This window comes from Planococcus citri, chromosome 1, assembly GCF_950023065.1.
Source record: "Planococcus citri chromosome 1, ihPlaCitr1.1, whole genome shotgun sequence".
In the NCBI taxonomy this organism is placed as follows: Eukaryota; Metazoa; Arthropoda; class Insecta; order Hemiptera; family Pseudococcidae; genus Planococcus; species Planococcus citri.
Genome location: NC_088677.1, coordinates 8290604 through 8306945, shown reverse-complemented (window position 1 = coordinate 8306945; position 16342 = coordinate 8290604). Strand labels below are relative to the sequence as shown.

Here is a 16342-nt window from a genome sequence, read left to right as displayed (position 1 = left end):
TACATTATATTACTAAACTCAAGCTAAAGCTAACTCTAAGTAGATACACGAGCGAGTCTCAAAGGTAATACTTATTATGGTACAGAATACTCACATTATAGTATTAGGTATTAGGTAAGCACAATTCGAAAACGAAGGTCAGTAGGTAACGAAAAACATAATTCATTCGTGAAATTCGACGACAATAATTTGCATACTTCGCCATGATTTGACAAGATTCACCTGAAAGTGAAACGAACCATTTCTTCATTACGATACAAGTACAATCAAATATCGAAAATATTGAGAAAACACTCACTACCGAATACCCATTCGCTGAAAGAATTTTTGATAATAATACAAAATTACAATAAATGGACTAGAGCTATTTTTACATGATTTTACTCATCATAAGGATGACGCATGACGTAATAGATGGCAAAAGATAACAAAACAAAGGACGTAGATTCAAGCGGCTGCCACGCCGCTCCTGCACCACCCAACCGAACAAATCACCGCTTCACCGGTTTCAATTTCATGATACATAAACAAATGGGAAACCAAGAAAGAAAATAAAGATTGAAAGAACCTTACTCATACGTCGCACTGCCAATGCCGGCCGCCTTTGAATCGTAGGTACTAGGTAAATAGCTGTTTAGCTGTCCTATTCCTATGACGCTTACAAGCATTGTTCGTAATTCGCATGATTTACCTCGAGTATCAAACCTTACTACACGTAAGTACGTAACTAAGCACAGGATCACTGAAATCGAAAAGAAAAATCAGCTCGTCAATTCGTCACAATATTATTACCACTAATTCACAAAAGCACAGCTTTCGCACGAAGAGGTACATTGGACATTCAAGTCCTTAGCTATCGATATCGAAATTGAATTATTATGAAATACGTACCTAAGTACTACACAGAATAACAAAACAATTCAAGTAACGTAATACAATATTACATCTCGAGTACGAATAATAGTCATACGTACGATTATAATACGAATTAGTGAACACAAAATGCTCAAGAGAGAATTGCAAATGTGAGTAGCACTCATTTGAAGAAAAGACGGTACCGTAGCAATTGATTGAATTAATACGAACATAATAATTAGTTTAGAAAGATGAACTCACGTTAAATATGTAAAACAAATTACGCCGCAATATCATTTGTAAAACACCAATACATATTTTCTAACAGACAAACCGACGCCAACCGCCAAATTCACCGAAATTCTCATCAAAAACAAAATGGCAGTTTTTTTGGTGAGAAACCATCGACCTTTTAGGAGAATAAAAGGTCGATGTGAGAAACACCAGAACCGCCAGAACCAGAACTCAGAAGGCAGAAACACACACACGCGCGCACACACACACAGTGAACCAGAACTCATTTCTGATTGGCTGTTCGCAATATTTTCTCTAGTTGGTGAGATTTCCGTTTCTTGTGATGGAGCGCTAGTAGTAACTGAAAACTGAAAAATTATTTTCCGGTTATTTTCAGGCGAAGAATTCAAAAGAATTTATTTTATTTGTTTCGTTTTCATTTATCTCATATAATTTCATTATCAATCTTACAGTATAATTAATTATTGTTTCAGAAGGAAATTTCAAAATAGTCAAATAGTCAAACTAATCATGAAAATGAGTATAAAGAATTCAAAACCAAAACGTTCCAACTTTCAACGTTCCAAATTTCCAAATCTACACCTCTAGTTCTAAATATCTGATTAATTCTTTTTCGAAGTTACAATAGGTTACAATACGAATACAACTTTCGTAAGATCGTAGAGCAAAATTCAGAATATTTCGTTCTCGAAAAAAGACATAAGTACGTCAGATTGCCGAACGTTTTCAATGAGAAATTGAATTGATTAGAAAAAAATGTATCTGGAGTGTGAAAAGAACAGCAGTATCATCTCATCCTAAATTCCGAATCCAAAATAACTTCATGTATGTACAACTCACTATCGGTAGTCAATTTCAGTATTTGAATTTACACATTACACTTACCGAAATTAATCCATTTGAAAATTGCATTCGAATGAAACGTATAATCCAGCTTTCGGCTTCGTCCACATACCAAGTGAAAATTACAGCTTACCGAAGAATCCATAATTCCAAATCAATGTACATCAGCAGGCGGAATAGGTGAACTTTCATAGATATCAGACTCAGCTATGGAAACTTCTTCCTACATTATTGTCTTCACTTCATCTGAAACGTTTATAATATAGGTACATTCATAATTTTATTCATTTACTGATTACTGATTAGTAAATCGTACAAATGCACTGATAATTTTCTCACAGAAGGATTCATAGAAATCATCGTAAGAACTGAGATAGGTAAAATACTAAGGCAATACATTCGAGAACGTAAATCTTTACGCATTTGCTGAAAATAAAACGTTAGCTTAGAACATGATCAATAAATATTAGCTACAGGTAATCGAAAATCCAAGGCTAATCTACACATCTCACCAAGTAATGATAAATTTATACCTGCGGATGGTCAAAAAAACACTTTGAATCTTTTCCATTACTTCAATCGATCAAGTCCGCCATTGAAAAAAAGTTTCATAAGTAACCAACACGAGATAAAGCAATGATAAAATAATAATCCTATTCACCTACCTTCATCTTGGTTCTTGAGCAAGTTTTCAGAATTCAACAGATAAGGTACTTATTCTGAAACGATGAGAAATTCTAACAATATTTCAACATCAAATTGTATGCATATCAACCTTTAATGCGTACAATAAATCATTTCTGTCCAAATATTAAAAACAAAAATCTGGTTAAAATTTTCCTACATGGCAAAAAATAACCACTACGAAAAAAAAACTTATAACTAAACAATCATTTGTTCCACAAGGAACGTTGTCAACGAAAAAATAATATGGTAAGAAATGTAAAATCACTGGTTAAAACTTACTTATCCAATAAAAGTAAAAGTTGATTAAAAACGTAGAAAATACGATAAAATAAGGCGAATCACGATACAAGAACAGTACAGCAGAAAGTTATTAGCTTCTTTTATCCATTCACGATGCTCTCATTCTAACAAATTTACCTTCTAAATTGCTCCATTCTGATCGTACTCCACGTCGACTTGTGCGTTGTCTTTCGAAATCATCACCAATAGCTCGTCGAAGAACTCCTTTCATCTGGTTAAATATATTCATACACATATCCTGTAACAATATGAAGGAAATTATAGAGTGAAAATAATCTGTTGAAAATTGAAATCGAACAACTGGTAGGTATAATCGTAATCTTTACGTTGTTATCGCAAAGCTCTTCGATGGACTTGTTGCGTTTCATTTCCTTGTACTTGATTTGAAAAAGTTTCGCTTCGAATTTCATACAAATCAGCTTCTGCGAACGAAAAATACGTCATAATTTTCCTAAAATTTCATACTCGTATGAAGGTATTCAATCTTCAGAAGGATTAGAAGAATAGAAAAGAAAGTGAGAACTTACATCGGAAATAGGTACCGGGTATCCGCAAGCACCCATCAACGAGATAACCATGCTGTAAGTTCTGGTAATAACTACACTCATATGAGTACGTCTAGGATGATAACGTCCAATAATATTATTCAATTCTTTCCTGTCGTACAACGAATGAGTGGCTACGGTGGCTATCACAGCGTTAATTTCGTCTTCATTCATGAACTTTTCTTCCTACACACAACCGTACAAATTTTTAGAAAGAAAACAACGTAAAATGGGTAATTTAAAATGCAATATTCTTACCAGCAGGTAAAATAGAGTCGCTGAAATAGGTACTAAATCGTCGGGCAACGTGCGCCATTTTTCAACACCAGTAGTCGTAATATTTGGTGAAATACACGATAGGAACAGTTTCCATTTCATTTCGTTAAGTCTACCGTCATCATTACTGCTCCATAATTGAAGCAATCCCGGATGAGGAACTGCAAAAATGATAACAAATGAATTATGCGACGTATATTTCATACACAGGAACAATTTACATCTATCTATTTCTTTATTGTTGAAATATAGGTTTCTGATTTCGCTTTTTTTTTTTGCTGAATAAGTAGAAAAAATATCTCATCTCATTGCTACCTGTTACGACAAGTATAATCACAGCTACGATTCGAACGAAATTAGAAAACGAACGATCAGAAATAGTTCGTAAGTTATTTTATTACATTAAAACAATGAAGAATACTTCGAAATGCTTACCAATAGGTGCAACAGGTTTGACTAGCACTGGTTCATTGTAACTGTCGATATTTTCACCGCACCATTCCGTCACCTCCACATCATCCAAATGCTTATACTCGAGCAGCAAAATGCCATAAATTCTTCGACGTAATAAACGAGTAACCGTAGAGCTAGGTATAATTACATCCTGATTATTCGGTCCATTATCACCGGAAGCTCTTCTCAGATCTTCGAAAGTTGCACTCAATTCAAACACTTGATCATTTACAACACCCCAGATGAACGAAGGTACAATAAAATTCCTGTGTCGATATTCAGCTTCTAGCAATATCTGGGACCATTTAGTCGTGGGATTTGCAGTCGCTGCAGGAATCAGAAGTACGAAATTAAAATCTAAATTAATCATCGATGTAGCATTTCAAATCAAAATTCAACGTTACCGGAGGTTTCTTGAAACACGTAACTATAATAGGAACGCTCGATCGAGTTCAATGATGACTCATCACCGAATATTTCCACACAAATGAGTTTTAGTATTTCATCGATGGGTTTATCGGGTAATTCGCGAATGTATTTAGCCACAGCTGGCATCAGTATGTTGTAAGGAATATTTCTCCATGTCGAGAAGTATACAGGACATATCGAACGATGAAAATTCTGCAATTCAATGAGACCATAAAAAATTATTTTAAAATTACTGTAACAGGTATCGGTTCGTTGGTGGTCTTATTGTCTTTGTACTTACTGTTAGATTTTCTTGTTCGATCGTATTCGTATAGGTACCGAGTAATATTCCAAATAAAGCCAACTGTTCGGTTCTGATACGTAAGATGTCGGCTAGTTCTTCTCGATCATACATCATCGTTGCCATCCTACCTTGGTCGAATCTCTGCGAAGCTAATACAATGGATTGTCGGATATCACTGACAATAAAATCCGAATCTTGGGCGAAGATACCAATACATTCGTGTTTATGGACGTATTCAACGATCTCTTCGTCGCATTCCTTTATCGTACAATAAACCTGTAAACGTACGTACAAATATATAAGAACAGACACAACAGAAGCCATCTAAAATAACTTAATCGTTGGGTAAAAATTTACCAAACTCACTTCACAGTTCAAAATGTGTTTCAAAAACAACGATACAAATACTCCCACCGCAGGAGGCAGCCTGTTGTGTTCTTCCGGTACATTTTTGGTAACAGTTCCTTCTTCGAGGAAATCAAATCCTGCGTACACCTTGCGTAAATTATTTCGCTGACGACGCAACCATTCTTTACGTTTCTTTTCAACGTTCAAGCCACCGATGAAGAACACCAATTTGACGCCAATTTCCTCGAATGAAGTGACGAACTTTCGTATACGATGGAATAATTCTTGTACGTCGAGTCCAACGATCGAATCTAATCCTTTGCTCCAAGTGAAGTAACACGATTGTGTGTCCACAACGATCACAGCATCGTTTCCAGTTTCAATTCTAAAAGGATACCGGTCATGTTATATGTTACTAGTTCATCGACACCTTAATGGTTGAACTTCTAGAAAACAATAAAATATCAAACATACTTGTATTTTTCAGCTAGATCTGACAAGTAGACCGGATAACAAGCTGTTGGACAATACTTCTCCATGAACGTTTGCAAACCTCGAACACCCATCGCGAAATAACTCGAACATACGTCGTAATTAGAAGAACAGTACACGAAGAAATAAACTAAAAGATCGCTGAGTAGTTTAGTTTCCAGCGAGCTAATCTGTATCGAATGTAAGATAAGAATAACGCTAACGCAGCAACTGAAACAAAGTAAACGAAATAGAGAAGAGAAACACACCGCACCGACGATGAAGAAAGAAGAATGAATTACCACTCTACCCTCCTGCTGATTGAATACCTACATACGAAATGTTGACTGTTGAAGACGAAGTTCCAGTTCCAGACGAGATTATTCGGTTGGCGCCGTCGATACAATGACGATAAAGAAACGACGTATAGGACGGCGGGGTGGTTCGGAGTTTTATTACCTTGTTCACTACATACAGTCGTAGTTATTCCAGGAACCTGATTTTGAAGTCCCTTCGTAGCTGTTCGTTTGCAAGAAATCCAACGCATATTTTCACGTCTTTGGTTCCTTTAGAATTTCAACGTAAGCGGTATAACCATGAATGAACTAGAAGCATCTTGAAAAACACTTTATTTTTGCTTTTTCTCCTCTTTGAATTTATTAGAGGAAAAATATCGTGATTTAAATTTCCTTTTGATTGAGAGCAAGGCATTAGACCAACCTATCCGATATCTGTTCCTTATTATGTAGTATTTTTATTCAATTGCTGCTGAATTTCTATCCCAATACGTTGCTGAAGCTAAAACATTACTTCATTACGTTGAGAAAAGTGGTTCCAAACTTTAAAGCTGATCTCTTTCATCCATGAATCATCTACAGACAAGCTAGACTAGCATATTACGTAGATCTCAATCGATATAGACAAATGATGCAGATTTCAACGAACATTTTAATAATCAAATCAACAGAATTATTCAAACTATCAACACTTTCATGGCGAATATTCAGTATGAATATTACGATCATCAGGAACAAAATTAATTATTTCCAGGTCAAGTGTAATACACTCGAGCAGGTCTCTCAAATTGCAAATAAGTAGGTATCAATCTAAGAATGATAAATAATTGCAATAAACACTTAAAAAATAGAAACAACCTTCATAAAACCTTAAAATTAATGCAAAACAAATTTCCCGATAAAAAAAACGTCGATTAAAACAATTAAAAACTACGATAAAAAAGAAACAGTCGCGGTAAGAATATCACCGAATACACGAAGCGAGAGAATTTAATCGCTCTTCGAGTTACGTATTACGATACATTCAAGATTTCTACCAACTTCGCTGAGAGAATGTCTTCTTCCGATTTTTCATTTCCATCATCAGCTGGTTTAGCTGGGTTTTCTTCCTTCGATTGCTTATCTCCATCATCGGCTGGTTTCTCTTCTTTCGATTGTTTATCTCCGTCGTCAGCTGGTTTTTCTTCCTCCAATGGCTTATTTCCTACATCAGCTGGTTTCTCTTCTTCCAATGGCTTATTTCCTACATCGGCTGGTTTTTCGGAAATTTTATTGTCTACTTCGTCGATGGAAGGTTTTCGAAAAAGTGGACTTAGAACCTTCTTCAGTCGATTGAATATTTCGATACATTTATCCTGCAAAAAGAACGGTAGCTATAAGTATGTGAAAACAACACGGTACTTATTCAATTTTTAGACCGAATCTACTCACGTTATTTTCGCACAACTCTTCGATGGTCTTCTTTTCTAACATTTGCCTGAACTTGATTTGAAACAATTTGGCTTCGAGTTTCAAATAAATCAATTCCTGCGAAAAATATACAAAACTCGAGTTTATTGAAAGTTGATCTTGATCGATATGAGAAAAAAATAGATAGGTAGATAGTTTATGAAAATGAAAGGAATTCACTTACGCCGGAAAGAGGCACTGGATATCCACAAGCTGCCATCGCTGTCACAACGAACGTGAAAGTTCTGATCAGACAAACGCTAATGTGCGTACATCTGGAATGATGAAGACCGTAATCCAACTCGTTCAATGCTTCCCTGCTGTACAACGAGAATGTGGCGATCGTAGCCAGGACAGCGTTCACTTCGTCTTCATTCATGAACTTTTGATCCTACATGCATAAAAAAAGCATTAGTCTACAGTTAAATTGACGAGTGACGAGAAATGATGCTGAAAATCATGGTTCAATATTTTGGGGCTCAAAATGCTTCAAAACGTCCAAAAACACAATTTCGTGGAAATATTTGACTTCCTCGTGAAATTCTAGCCCATTTTGATAGGTCGTAGTGCACTTTTTCAAAAATTCCAAATTTCATGAATTCATGACCCAATTTTGAGGTTTAAAATTTGGAAATATTTTGATGTTCTCGTGAAATTTTAGCCCATTTTGATAAATTACGTTACAGTAGTTTGAAAATCCCAAAAATCAATTCATGACTCGATTTTGAGGCTCATAATTCTTCAAAAATGCATAAAAAAAATTGTGCAATTAATTTTTCACATCTTTGCGAAATTTTAGCCTCTTTTGATAAGTTGCATTTATTTTTTCAAAAGTCCCAAAAATCATAACCCAATTTTGAGGTTCAAAATTCTTTAAAAAAGTCCATAAAAATTTTTCGTGCGAAATTTTAGTTCACTTTGATGGGTTGCATTACCAAAAAACCTAAAAATTATGACTCCATTTTAAGATTTAAAATCCTTCAAAATACCCAAAAAAAATTTTTGGAAATATTTGATTTTTTTACGAAAATTTAGACTGTTTTGATAAATTTTATCACACTTTTTCGAAAATCCCAAAAAATATGACTCTCTTCGAGGCTCAAAATTCTTCAAAAGAGTTCAAAAATAATTTTCGTCGAAATATTTGTTTTTCTCACGAAATTTAAGTCTCTTTTGATAGGTCACATTCACTTATTCAAGTCCCAAAAATCACGACATAATTTTAAAGCTTAAAATTCTTCAAAAAAGTCCAAAAAAAATCTTCTTGCGAAATTTTAACTCACTTTGATAGGTCACATTACACACTTTTTATCAAAAATCCCAAAAATTATGACTCAATTTTGAGGTTTAAAATTCTTCAAAATACCCCAAACATTTTTTTTGGAAATATTTGATTTTTTTTACGAGATTTTAGCTTATTTTGATGAATATCAATACACTACTTCGAAAATCCCAAAATTTATGACTCTCTTTGAGGCTCAAAATTCTTCAAACGAGTCTAAAAATAAGGGAAATATATATCGGCACGACAGAAAAAGTGATTCAAACGACAGGACATTTGAACGACAAAATAGGCTATTTCAACGACGATTTTTAACGACAGTTCAGCACGACAAGTTAGGTAATACGAACGACAATTTGATTTCATACAAACGACGAAATAAATGTAATCCACATCCAAATAAATTATTGCCCGCCTAAAAAGTAATTGCCCGGGAAAATAAATTATTCCCCGCCAAAAAAAAAAAAATCGAAAAATTTACTCTTTTTGAAAAAAAACAACTTGTAAACATGAATTTACGAGAAGAGAACGTTTGTGAAACTTTCCACCTCGTCACGTCCCATCAGTAAAACTGATAGTACATTTAGGTATATAGGTGGGTAATTCTCAAAAAAAGGTAAAATTCGTATACATGGCAAATTTCTCAGAGATTTTAGCATGAATTTTTCTTTTTTTCTGGTCCATTGAAGGATCACCCCCCCACACACATTTCACATTTGGTATTGAGATTTTTAGCCCCTCCTTACCCCAAATGTCCTTGGACTTGGTTGTCACACGCCATGTTTTTGAAAAGAAATGTTATAAAGTGTCATGAACTTCATTTTTTTGGGGAAAAATTGACATATTCCCATTATCATAGAACACACGGGTTTGAAAACTGTCACACACTTTTTGCGCCAATTTTAGAGCAATTTTCAATTATTTTTGCTAGCTTCCCAATCTAACATTTTTTCTGGTAAGTGGCAGGACTGGTTATTGACTGTTCTCATAGAAATGTTACCCCGCACCATATCAAAATTGACCTTTTTTTTTTAGAGAATTACCCAGATACATGTACACTATACAAATTCCCTATTTGATTGATCTGAACACTTCTTCATACTTCGTTCTTCTGGAAGGTCAGCGAAATCGAAAAAAGCACTGCTGGTTCAGTAGACGAACTTTTTATTTTTAATTTTTTGTGACGTGCTTTTATAATTTTTCATGTCGTTCGTTTTCCAATAAACTTGCATTTTTTTTGTCGTTCATTTCTATATTTTTTTGTCGTGCACATTTCGTCGTTGAATATATTATATAGACGTGCAATAAATTATTCTGTCGCGCAATATCTTACATCGTCGTTCAAATTCATTTATCGTCGTTTGAAAACTTTTTTCGTCGTGAAATGATTATTTTCCCGTGCAATGTCCTTTTTTGTCGTTAAAATGCCCTTTTCTCGTCGTGAAAACGCCTTTTTCTGTCGTGCCGATAAATCACACCCAAAAATAATGTTGGTCAAAATATTCAATTTTCTCGCGAAATTTAAGCCTCTTTTAATAAGTCGCATTACACTTTTTCAAAAATCGCAAAAATTACGACCCAATTTTAAAGTTCAAAATTCTTCAAAAAAAAAGTCCAAAAAAATTTTCGTCGAAATATTTGATTTTCTGAATTATTTTTAGCCCACTTTGATGGATCACATTACTTACACTTTATCAAAAATCCAAAAAATCATGATTCAATTTCAAGACTCAAAATTCTTCAAAATGCTCAAAAAAACATTTTCGCGGAAATATTTGATTTTTTGGCAAAATTTTAGCCTATTTTGATAAAAAAAATAGCATTACACTACTTTCGAAAATCTCAAAAATCAGGACTCAATTTAAATGCTCAAAATTCTTCAAAAATGTCCCAAAAAATTTGTTTGAATTTCTGATTTTTTCTGAAAATTTTTAGCTCATTTTGATAAAATCTCATTACAATTTTTCAAAAATCCCAAAACCATAACCCAATTTTAAGGTTCAAAATTCTTTTTAAAAAGTCCAAAAAAAATTTCGTCGAAATATTTGATTATCTCGCAAAATTTTAGCCCATTTCGATGGGTCACATACTTTATCAAAAATCCCAAAAATCATGACTCAAATTTAAGGCTCAAAATTCTTCAAAATGCTCAAAAAACACCCAAAAATCAAAACTCAATTTAAATACTCAAAATTCTTCAAAAATGTTCCAAAAAATTTGTTTAAATTTTTGATTTTTTTCGCAAAATTTTAGCCCATTTTGAAAAAATTTCATTACCTACACTTTTTTAAAAATCCCAAAACCATGACCCAATTTTGAGGTTCAAAATTCTTCAAAAATAAAACAAAACCAGAAAATTTCGTAATATTATGTGATTTTCTCACAAAACTATGACCCAATGACCAAATTTTGGGGTTCAAAATTCTTCAAAAAATCAAAAAAAAATATATTTTGGTAAAAATATGTGATTTTTTTTCACAAAATTTTAGCCAATTTTGATAACTTGCATTACACTACATCAAAAATCCCCAAAAATATTGACTCAATTTTGAGGCTCAAAATTCTTCAAAATGCTCAAAAAACATTTTCGCGGAAATATTTGATTTTTTTGGCAAAATTTTAGCCTATTTTGATAAAAAAAATAGCATTACGCTATATACTTCGAAAATCCCAAAAATCAGGACTCAATTTAAATGCTCAAAATTCTTCAAGAATGTCCAAAAAAAATTGTTTGAATTTTTGATTTTATCGCAAAATTTCAGCCCATTTTAATAAAAATCTCGTTACACTTCTTCAAAAATCCCGAAACCATGACCCAATTTTGAGGTTCAAAATTCTTCAAAAATGAAAAAAAAAAACAAAAAACATACAATTTCATAAAAATATGGGATTTTTTCCCGAAGTTTTAGGTCATTTTAAGAAATCTCAAAGCACTATTACAAAAAAATCCCAAAAACCATGACCCAATGACCAATTTTAAGGTTCAAAATTCTTCAAAAATCAAAAAAAAATTTGTAAAAATATATGATTTTTTCACGAAATTTTAGCCCATTTTGATAACTTGCATTACGCTACATCGAAAATCCCCAAAATCATTACTCAATTTTGAGGCTCAAAATTTTTTTAAATTCTCAAAAAAACATTTTAGCGGAAATATTAGAATTTTTTCCGAAATTTCAACCCATTTTGATAAGTCCCACTACACTTTTCCAAAAATCTCAAAAATTATAACTCAATTTTGGGTTTTAAAATTCTTCAAAAATGACCCAAAAAAATAGAGCAAATTTTCGTTTTTTTCACCCGAAATTTCAACCCATTTTGATAGGTTGCATACTTTTTTAAAAGAATCACAAAAATTATGACTCAATTTTGGAGTTAAAAATTCCTTAAAATGCCCAACGAAACATTTTCGCAGAAATATCTGATTTTTCCTGAAATTTTAATTTTTGACCCATTTTGATAGGTTGCATTACATCTGATCGAAATTTCAAAAATCATGACCCAATTTCGTGATTCAAAACGAAATTTCAGCCTATTTTGATAAATTTCATTTCACTGCTTCGAAAATCCCAAAAATTAAGAGTCTCTTTGAGGCTCAAAATTCTTCAAAAATGACCAACGAAAATAAAATCTATGCAAATTTTCGACTTTCTAACGAAATTTTAGCCCATTTTGACAGGTCACATTACAACTTTTCAAAAATTTCAAAAATCATTACCCAATTTTAAACGGTTACAATTCTTCAAAATGTCCAAAAAACATTTTTGCGGAATTCTTTGAATTTTTCTCGAAATTTCAACCTATTGATAGATCGCGTTACAACTTAAAAATTTCAAAAATCATGAACCAAGTTTGGAGTTTAAAATTCTTCAAAAATGACCAACGAAAAAATCTGTGCAAATTTTCGATTTTCTGACGAAATTTTAGCCCATTTTGATGAATTTCATTACACTTCTTCAAAAATTCCAAAAATCATGTTTCAATTTCGAGGTTTAAAATTCTTCAAATGCCCAAAAAAACATTTTTGCGGAAATATTTGAATTTTTCCCAAAATTTCAACCCATTTCGAAAGGTCGTGTTACAACTTTTCAAAAATCATTATCCAATTTTGGTAGTTGAAATTCTTCAAAATGCCCAAAAAAACATTTCTGCGAAAATATTTGAATTTTTTCCGAAATCTCAACTCATTTTTATAGGGTCGCGTAACAACTTTTCAAAAATTTAAAAAATCATAGACCCAATTTTGGAGCTTAAAATTCTTCAAAATGCCCCAAAAAAAAACATTTTTGCGGAAATATTCAAGGTCGTGTTACAATTTTTCAAAATTTCAAAAACCATGACGCAAGTTTGGAGTTTCAAAAATCACCTGACAAAAAAATCTGTGCAAATTTTCGATTTTCTGACGAAATTTTAGCTCATTTTGATAGGTCACGTGACTACTTTTCATAAATTTCAAAAATCATTACCCAATTTTAAGGCGTTAAAATTCTTCAAAATGCCCAAAAAAATATTTTTGCGAAAATATTTGAATTTTTCCAGAAATTTCAACCCATTTTTATAGGTCGTAAAAAATGTATTACAATTTTTCAAAATTTCAAAAATCATGACCCAAGTTTGGAGTTCCAAAAAATGACCAGCAAAAAATCTGTGCAAATTTTCGATTTTCCGACGAAATTTTAGCCCATTTTGATAGGTAACATTAGAACTTTTCAAAAATTTCAAAATTCATAGACCCAATTTTGGAGTTGAAAATTTTTCAAAATGGTCAAAAAAATAATTTTGTTAAAATATTTGATTTTCTGACGAAATTTTAGCTCACTTTGATTAGTCGAATTACACTTTATCAAAAATCACAAAAATCGTTAATCAATTTTGAAATTCAAATTCTTCAGAAATGACCAAAAAAATAAAATTCTTCAAAATGTTGAAAACAAGTTTTTGCAGAAAATTTCAGCCCATTTTGATGAGTTTTTTACGTTTCTTTTTAAAATAGCGTTTTAAACACGATCCAACTATTCGTTCAAATTTTGTCGATTTTTTGTAAATTTTAATCATTTTTAAGTTGTTTTTTCATCGTTTTTTTTTTCAGTCATTTTTAACATGTTTTCACGACAATCCCAGCAAGTTTTGACAAATTATGCTAAATTTCCACATTTTCTGTCATTTTGGACCCATATTTAGACACCAAAAGCAAATTGAATTTTCAAGGTCACAAAAATGCAATCCAATTTGACATTTTTCGCCAGTTGGACTGCAGATCACCTACATATTGATATACCATACAATTAGATAGACATAATTCCGACTCGATCAGCGATACTTACAATCAGATAGAACAGAGCAGCTGCAATACCAATTAAATCTGGACTTAACGAACACCAATCATCGATCGACGTAATACTCGGCGAAATAATCGATAAAAACAATTTCCATTTAGTTTCGCCGAGTTCGTCGCTCTTCTCATTACTCCACAATTGAAGTAATCCTGGATATTGAACTGAAACATCAACACCACAAAATTATCAACTCCACAATATTTCAACACAATATTGCACGTAGGTATAGGTACCAAACGAAAGCATAATCTCATTACCTTTAGATGCTATCGGTTTAACAATAATCGGCTGTCGATAACTGTAAACATTTTCAGCGCACCATTCCTCAACTCCTACATCGACACTGTGCTCGGATTCGTTCATCAAAATTCCATATAATCGCTGCCTCAACACTCGTGTAATCGCAGCACTCGATATGAACTGAGAATGAGACGGCTGATTTCTATTTGTGGAGACTTTCCTCAGATCTTCGAACGCAACGCTTAGCTCGAAAAACTGATCGGTTAAAATCGTCCAGATACAAGCAGGTGCGATCATATTTTTATGTCGATTTAGAGCTACGCCCAATATTTCCGACCATTTAGTCGACGTTTTCTTGATCTCATCTGCGAATCATCGACGCACGATATTATATAATCAGTAATATAGTCAAAGGGTTACTCCAATACCTATCGAGAGACGAGAATAATATTACCAGCGTTATCGGGTTTCTTCTGCAGTTGATAACCATAGTAGGCGGATTTCACCGAGTCTAAGGATGTATTTCCGGCCACTTTGACGCAAATCGATTCCAATACTTTGTCTATAGGAAGATCTGATAACGTATTTATGTATCGACCTATCGCAGTCATCACTTCTTTGTACGAGAGTTTATACCAATACCATGACGGATGCACACCGCATAACGATCGATGGAAATCCTGCAATAAAAAAGGAGTCATCGTGAGATGGATATTTTAAAAATATATACGAAGTAACGTGTATCGTACCTTCAAGACTTCGTAATCAATACAATCGCATCCAGCCAAAATCGCCACTATAGGTAACTGTTCGATTGCGATTTCTAAAATCATAGCCAATGCCTGGCGATCGTACAGGATCGTTGTCATTTTCTCTTGGTCAAAGTTTCTCGCCGATAATACCAAGCAGTCGTTGATATCGCTCACGATGAAATCCGAGTCTTGGGTGAAAATCGCCATACAATCGTTTTTATGCACGTATTCGATGATTTCTTGAATGTAATCGTTAATCGTCATGTACACCTAAAGAGTGATGCGAAACAGAACACAAGTCGAATAAAATATCTAGCGTTTACATTTGACTATAAAGATGATAATAATATCTCTTACTTCGCAATTAAAAACATGCTTCAATAACATCGACGTAAAGAACCCCACCGAAGGCGGTAACGAAGCGTATTTCTCAGGAATGAACTTCGTAGCTACCCCTTTCTTCTCGAGAAAAACACACAGATCTATCGTATCGTGTAAATTACCAGCTCTACGACTAAACAACTTTTTCTTTTTAGATGCTTTAGCTGCTACGCCGCTTACGAAGAAAACCAACTTGATGCCACTTTCTTGAAAAGACTCGACGAGTGTACGTAATCGATGAAGGTATTCTTGTATTTCGTATCCGATGATCCAATCCATACCTTTACATAAAGTCCAAAACAACGTTTGGGTATCCACTACGATTACGGCGTCTTTTCCAGTCTCGTTTCTGAAGGATGTAACACGACATGAGTCATGAATTAAGTTTGGTACACTTTGAGAAGTAAAAGTGAATGATACGTACTTGTATTTTTTAGCTAGAGTAGCCACGTTTACGACTGGACAAGCGCATGGACAGTTCTGTTCCAAGAATGATTGCAAACCTCGAACACCCATGTTGTTGAAGGTGAGCTGAAGCAATTTAAACTAACTTTACGTGATGATTATTACAATAAAGTAGAAGAGAACGCTGATCAAATGAACGCACGAAACGGAAACACGTTGACTCGAATACAAAGACTTTTCTAACAGAATAGATATCAGTCTTTCACTAGCTTTGAATAGATAAAACAACGCGAACGAACTCAGATTTTTACCGCTGATCACATGAAATATGAATGCACATGACTGACGCCAAACAGAGACAGACGATTTCTTCTTTCTTTTCTCTGCTTTCCCAGAAAAAATGTAGATTTGAGACCTTATTTTGTCAGCTGTCCGGCAGATGGGGTGCGTGCATAC

At 33.5% G+C, this 16342-nt stretch overlaps 2 protein-coding genes and 1 long non-coding RNA gene across 3 annotated transcripts in view; all 3 read right to left on the bottom strand.

Annotated features, from left to right (window-relative positions):
• The window catches only part of LOC135846894 (uncharacterized), a 74113-nt gene extending 73552 nt beyond the window's left edge, over nucleotides 1-561 (bottom strand). The window contains exon 1 of the long non-coding RNA XR_010559031.1: nucleotides 95-561. This is a non-coding gene — a long non-coding RNA (uncharacterized LOC135846894). The remainder of the gene's footprint in view (nucleotides 1-94) is intronic.
• Nucleotides 562-2712: 2151 nt separating this feature from the next.
• LOC135846823 (constitutive coactivator of peroxisome proliferator-activated receptor gamma-like) lies at nucleotides 2713-6543 on the bottom strand. The gene is made up of 10 exons (XM_065366122.1): nucleotides 6079-6543; nucleotides 5749-5976; nucleotides 5293-5659; nucleotides 4924-5202; nucleotides 4619-4835; nucleotides 4197-4541; nucleotides 3744-3922; nucleotides 3468-3671; nucleotides 3267-3362; nucleotides 2713-3178 (listed from the first exon to the last, which is right to left on the bottom strand). The coding sequence occupies exons 2-10, from the start codon at nucleotides 5838-5840 to the stop codon at nucleotides 3029-3031; spliced, it is 1929 nt and encodes a 642-aa protein (XP_065222194.1). The 5' UTR covers nucleotides 5841-5976; nucleotides 6079-6543; the 3' UTR covers nucleotides 2713-3028.
• Nucleotides 6544-6675: 132 nt separating this feature from the next.
• LOC135846814 (constitutive coactivator of peroxisome proliferator-activated receptor gamma-like) lies at nucleotides 6676-16283 on the bottom strand. The gene is made up of 9 exons (XM_065366110.1): nucleotides 15906-16283; nucleotides 15458-15830; nucleotides 15098-15370; nucleotides 14803-15028; nucleotides 14366-14713; nucleotides 14097-14269; nucleotides 7675-7881; nucleotides 7473-7568; nucleotides 6676-7396 (listed from the first exon to the last, which is right to left on the bottom strand). The coding sequence occupies exons 1-9, from the start codon at nucleotides 15995-15997 to the stop codon at nucleotides 7055-7057; spliced, it is 2130 nt and encodes a 709-aa protein (XP_065222182.1). The 5' UTR covers nucleotides 15998-16283; the 3' UTR covers nucleotides 6676-7054.
• Nucleotides 16284-16342: the final 59 nt, after the last annotated feature.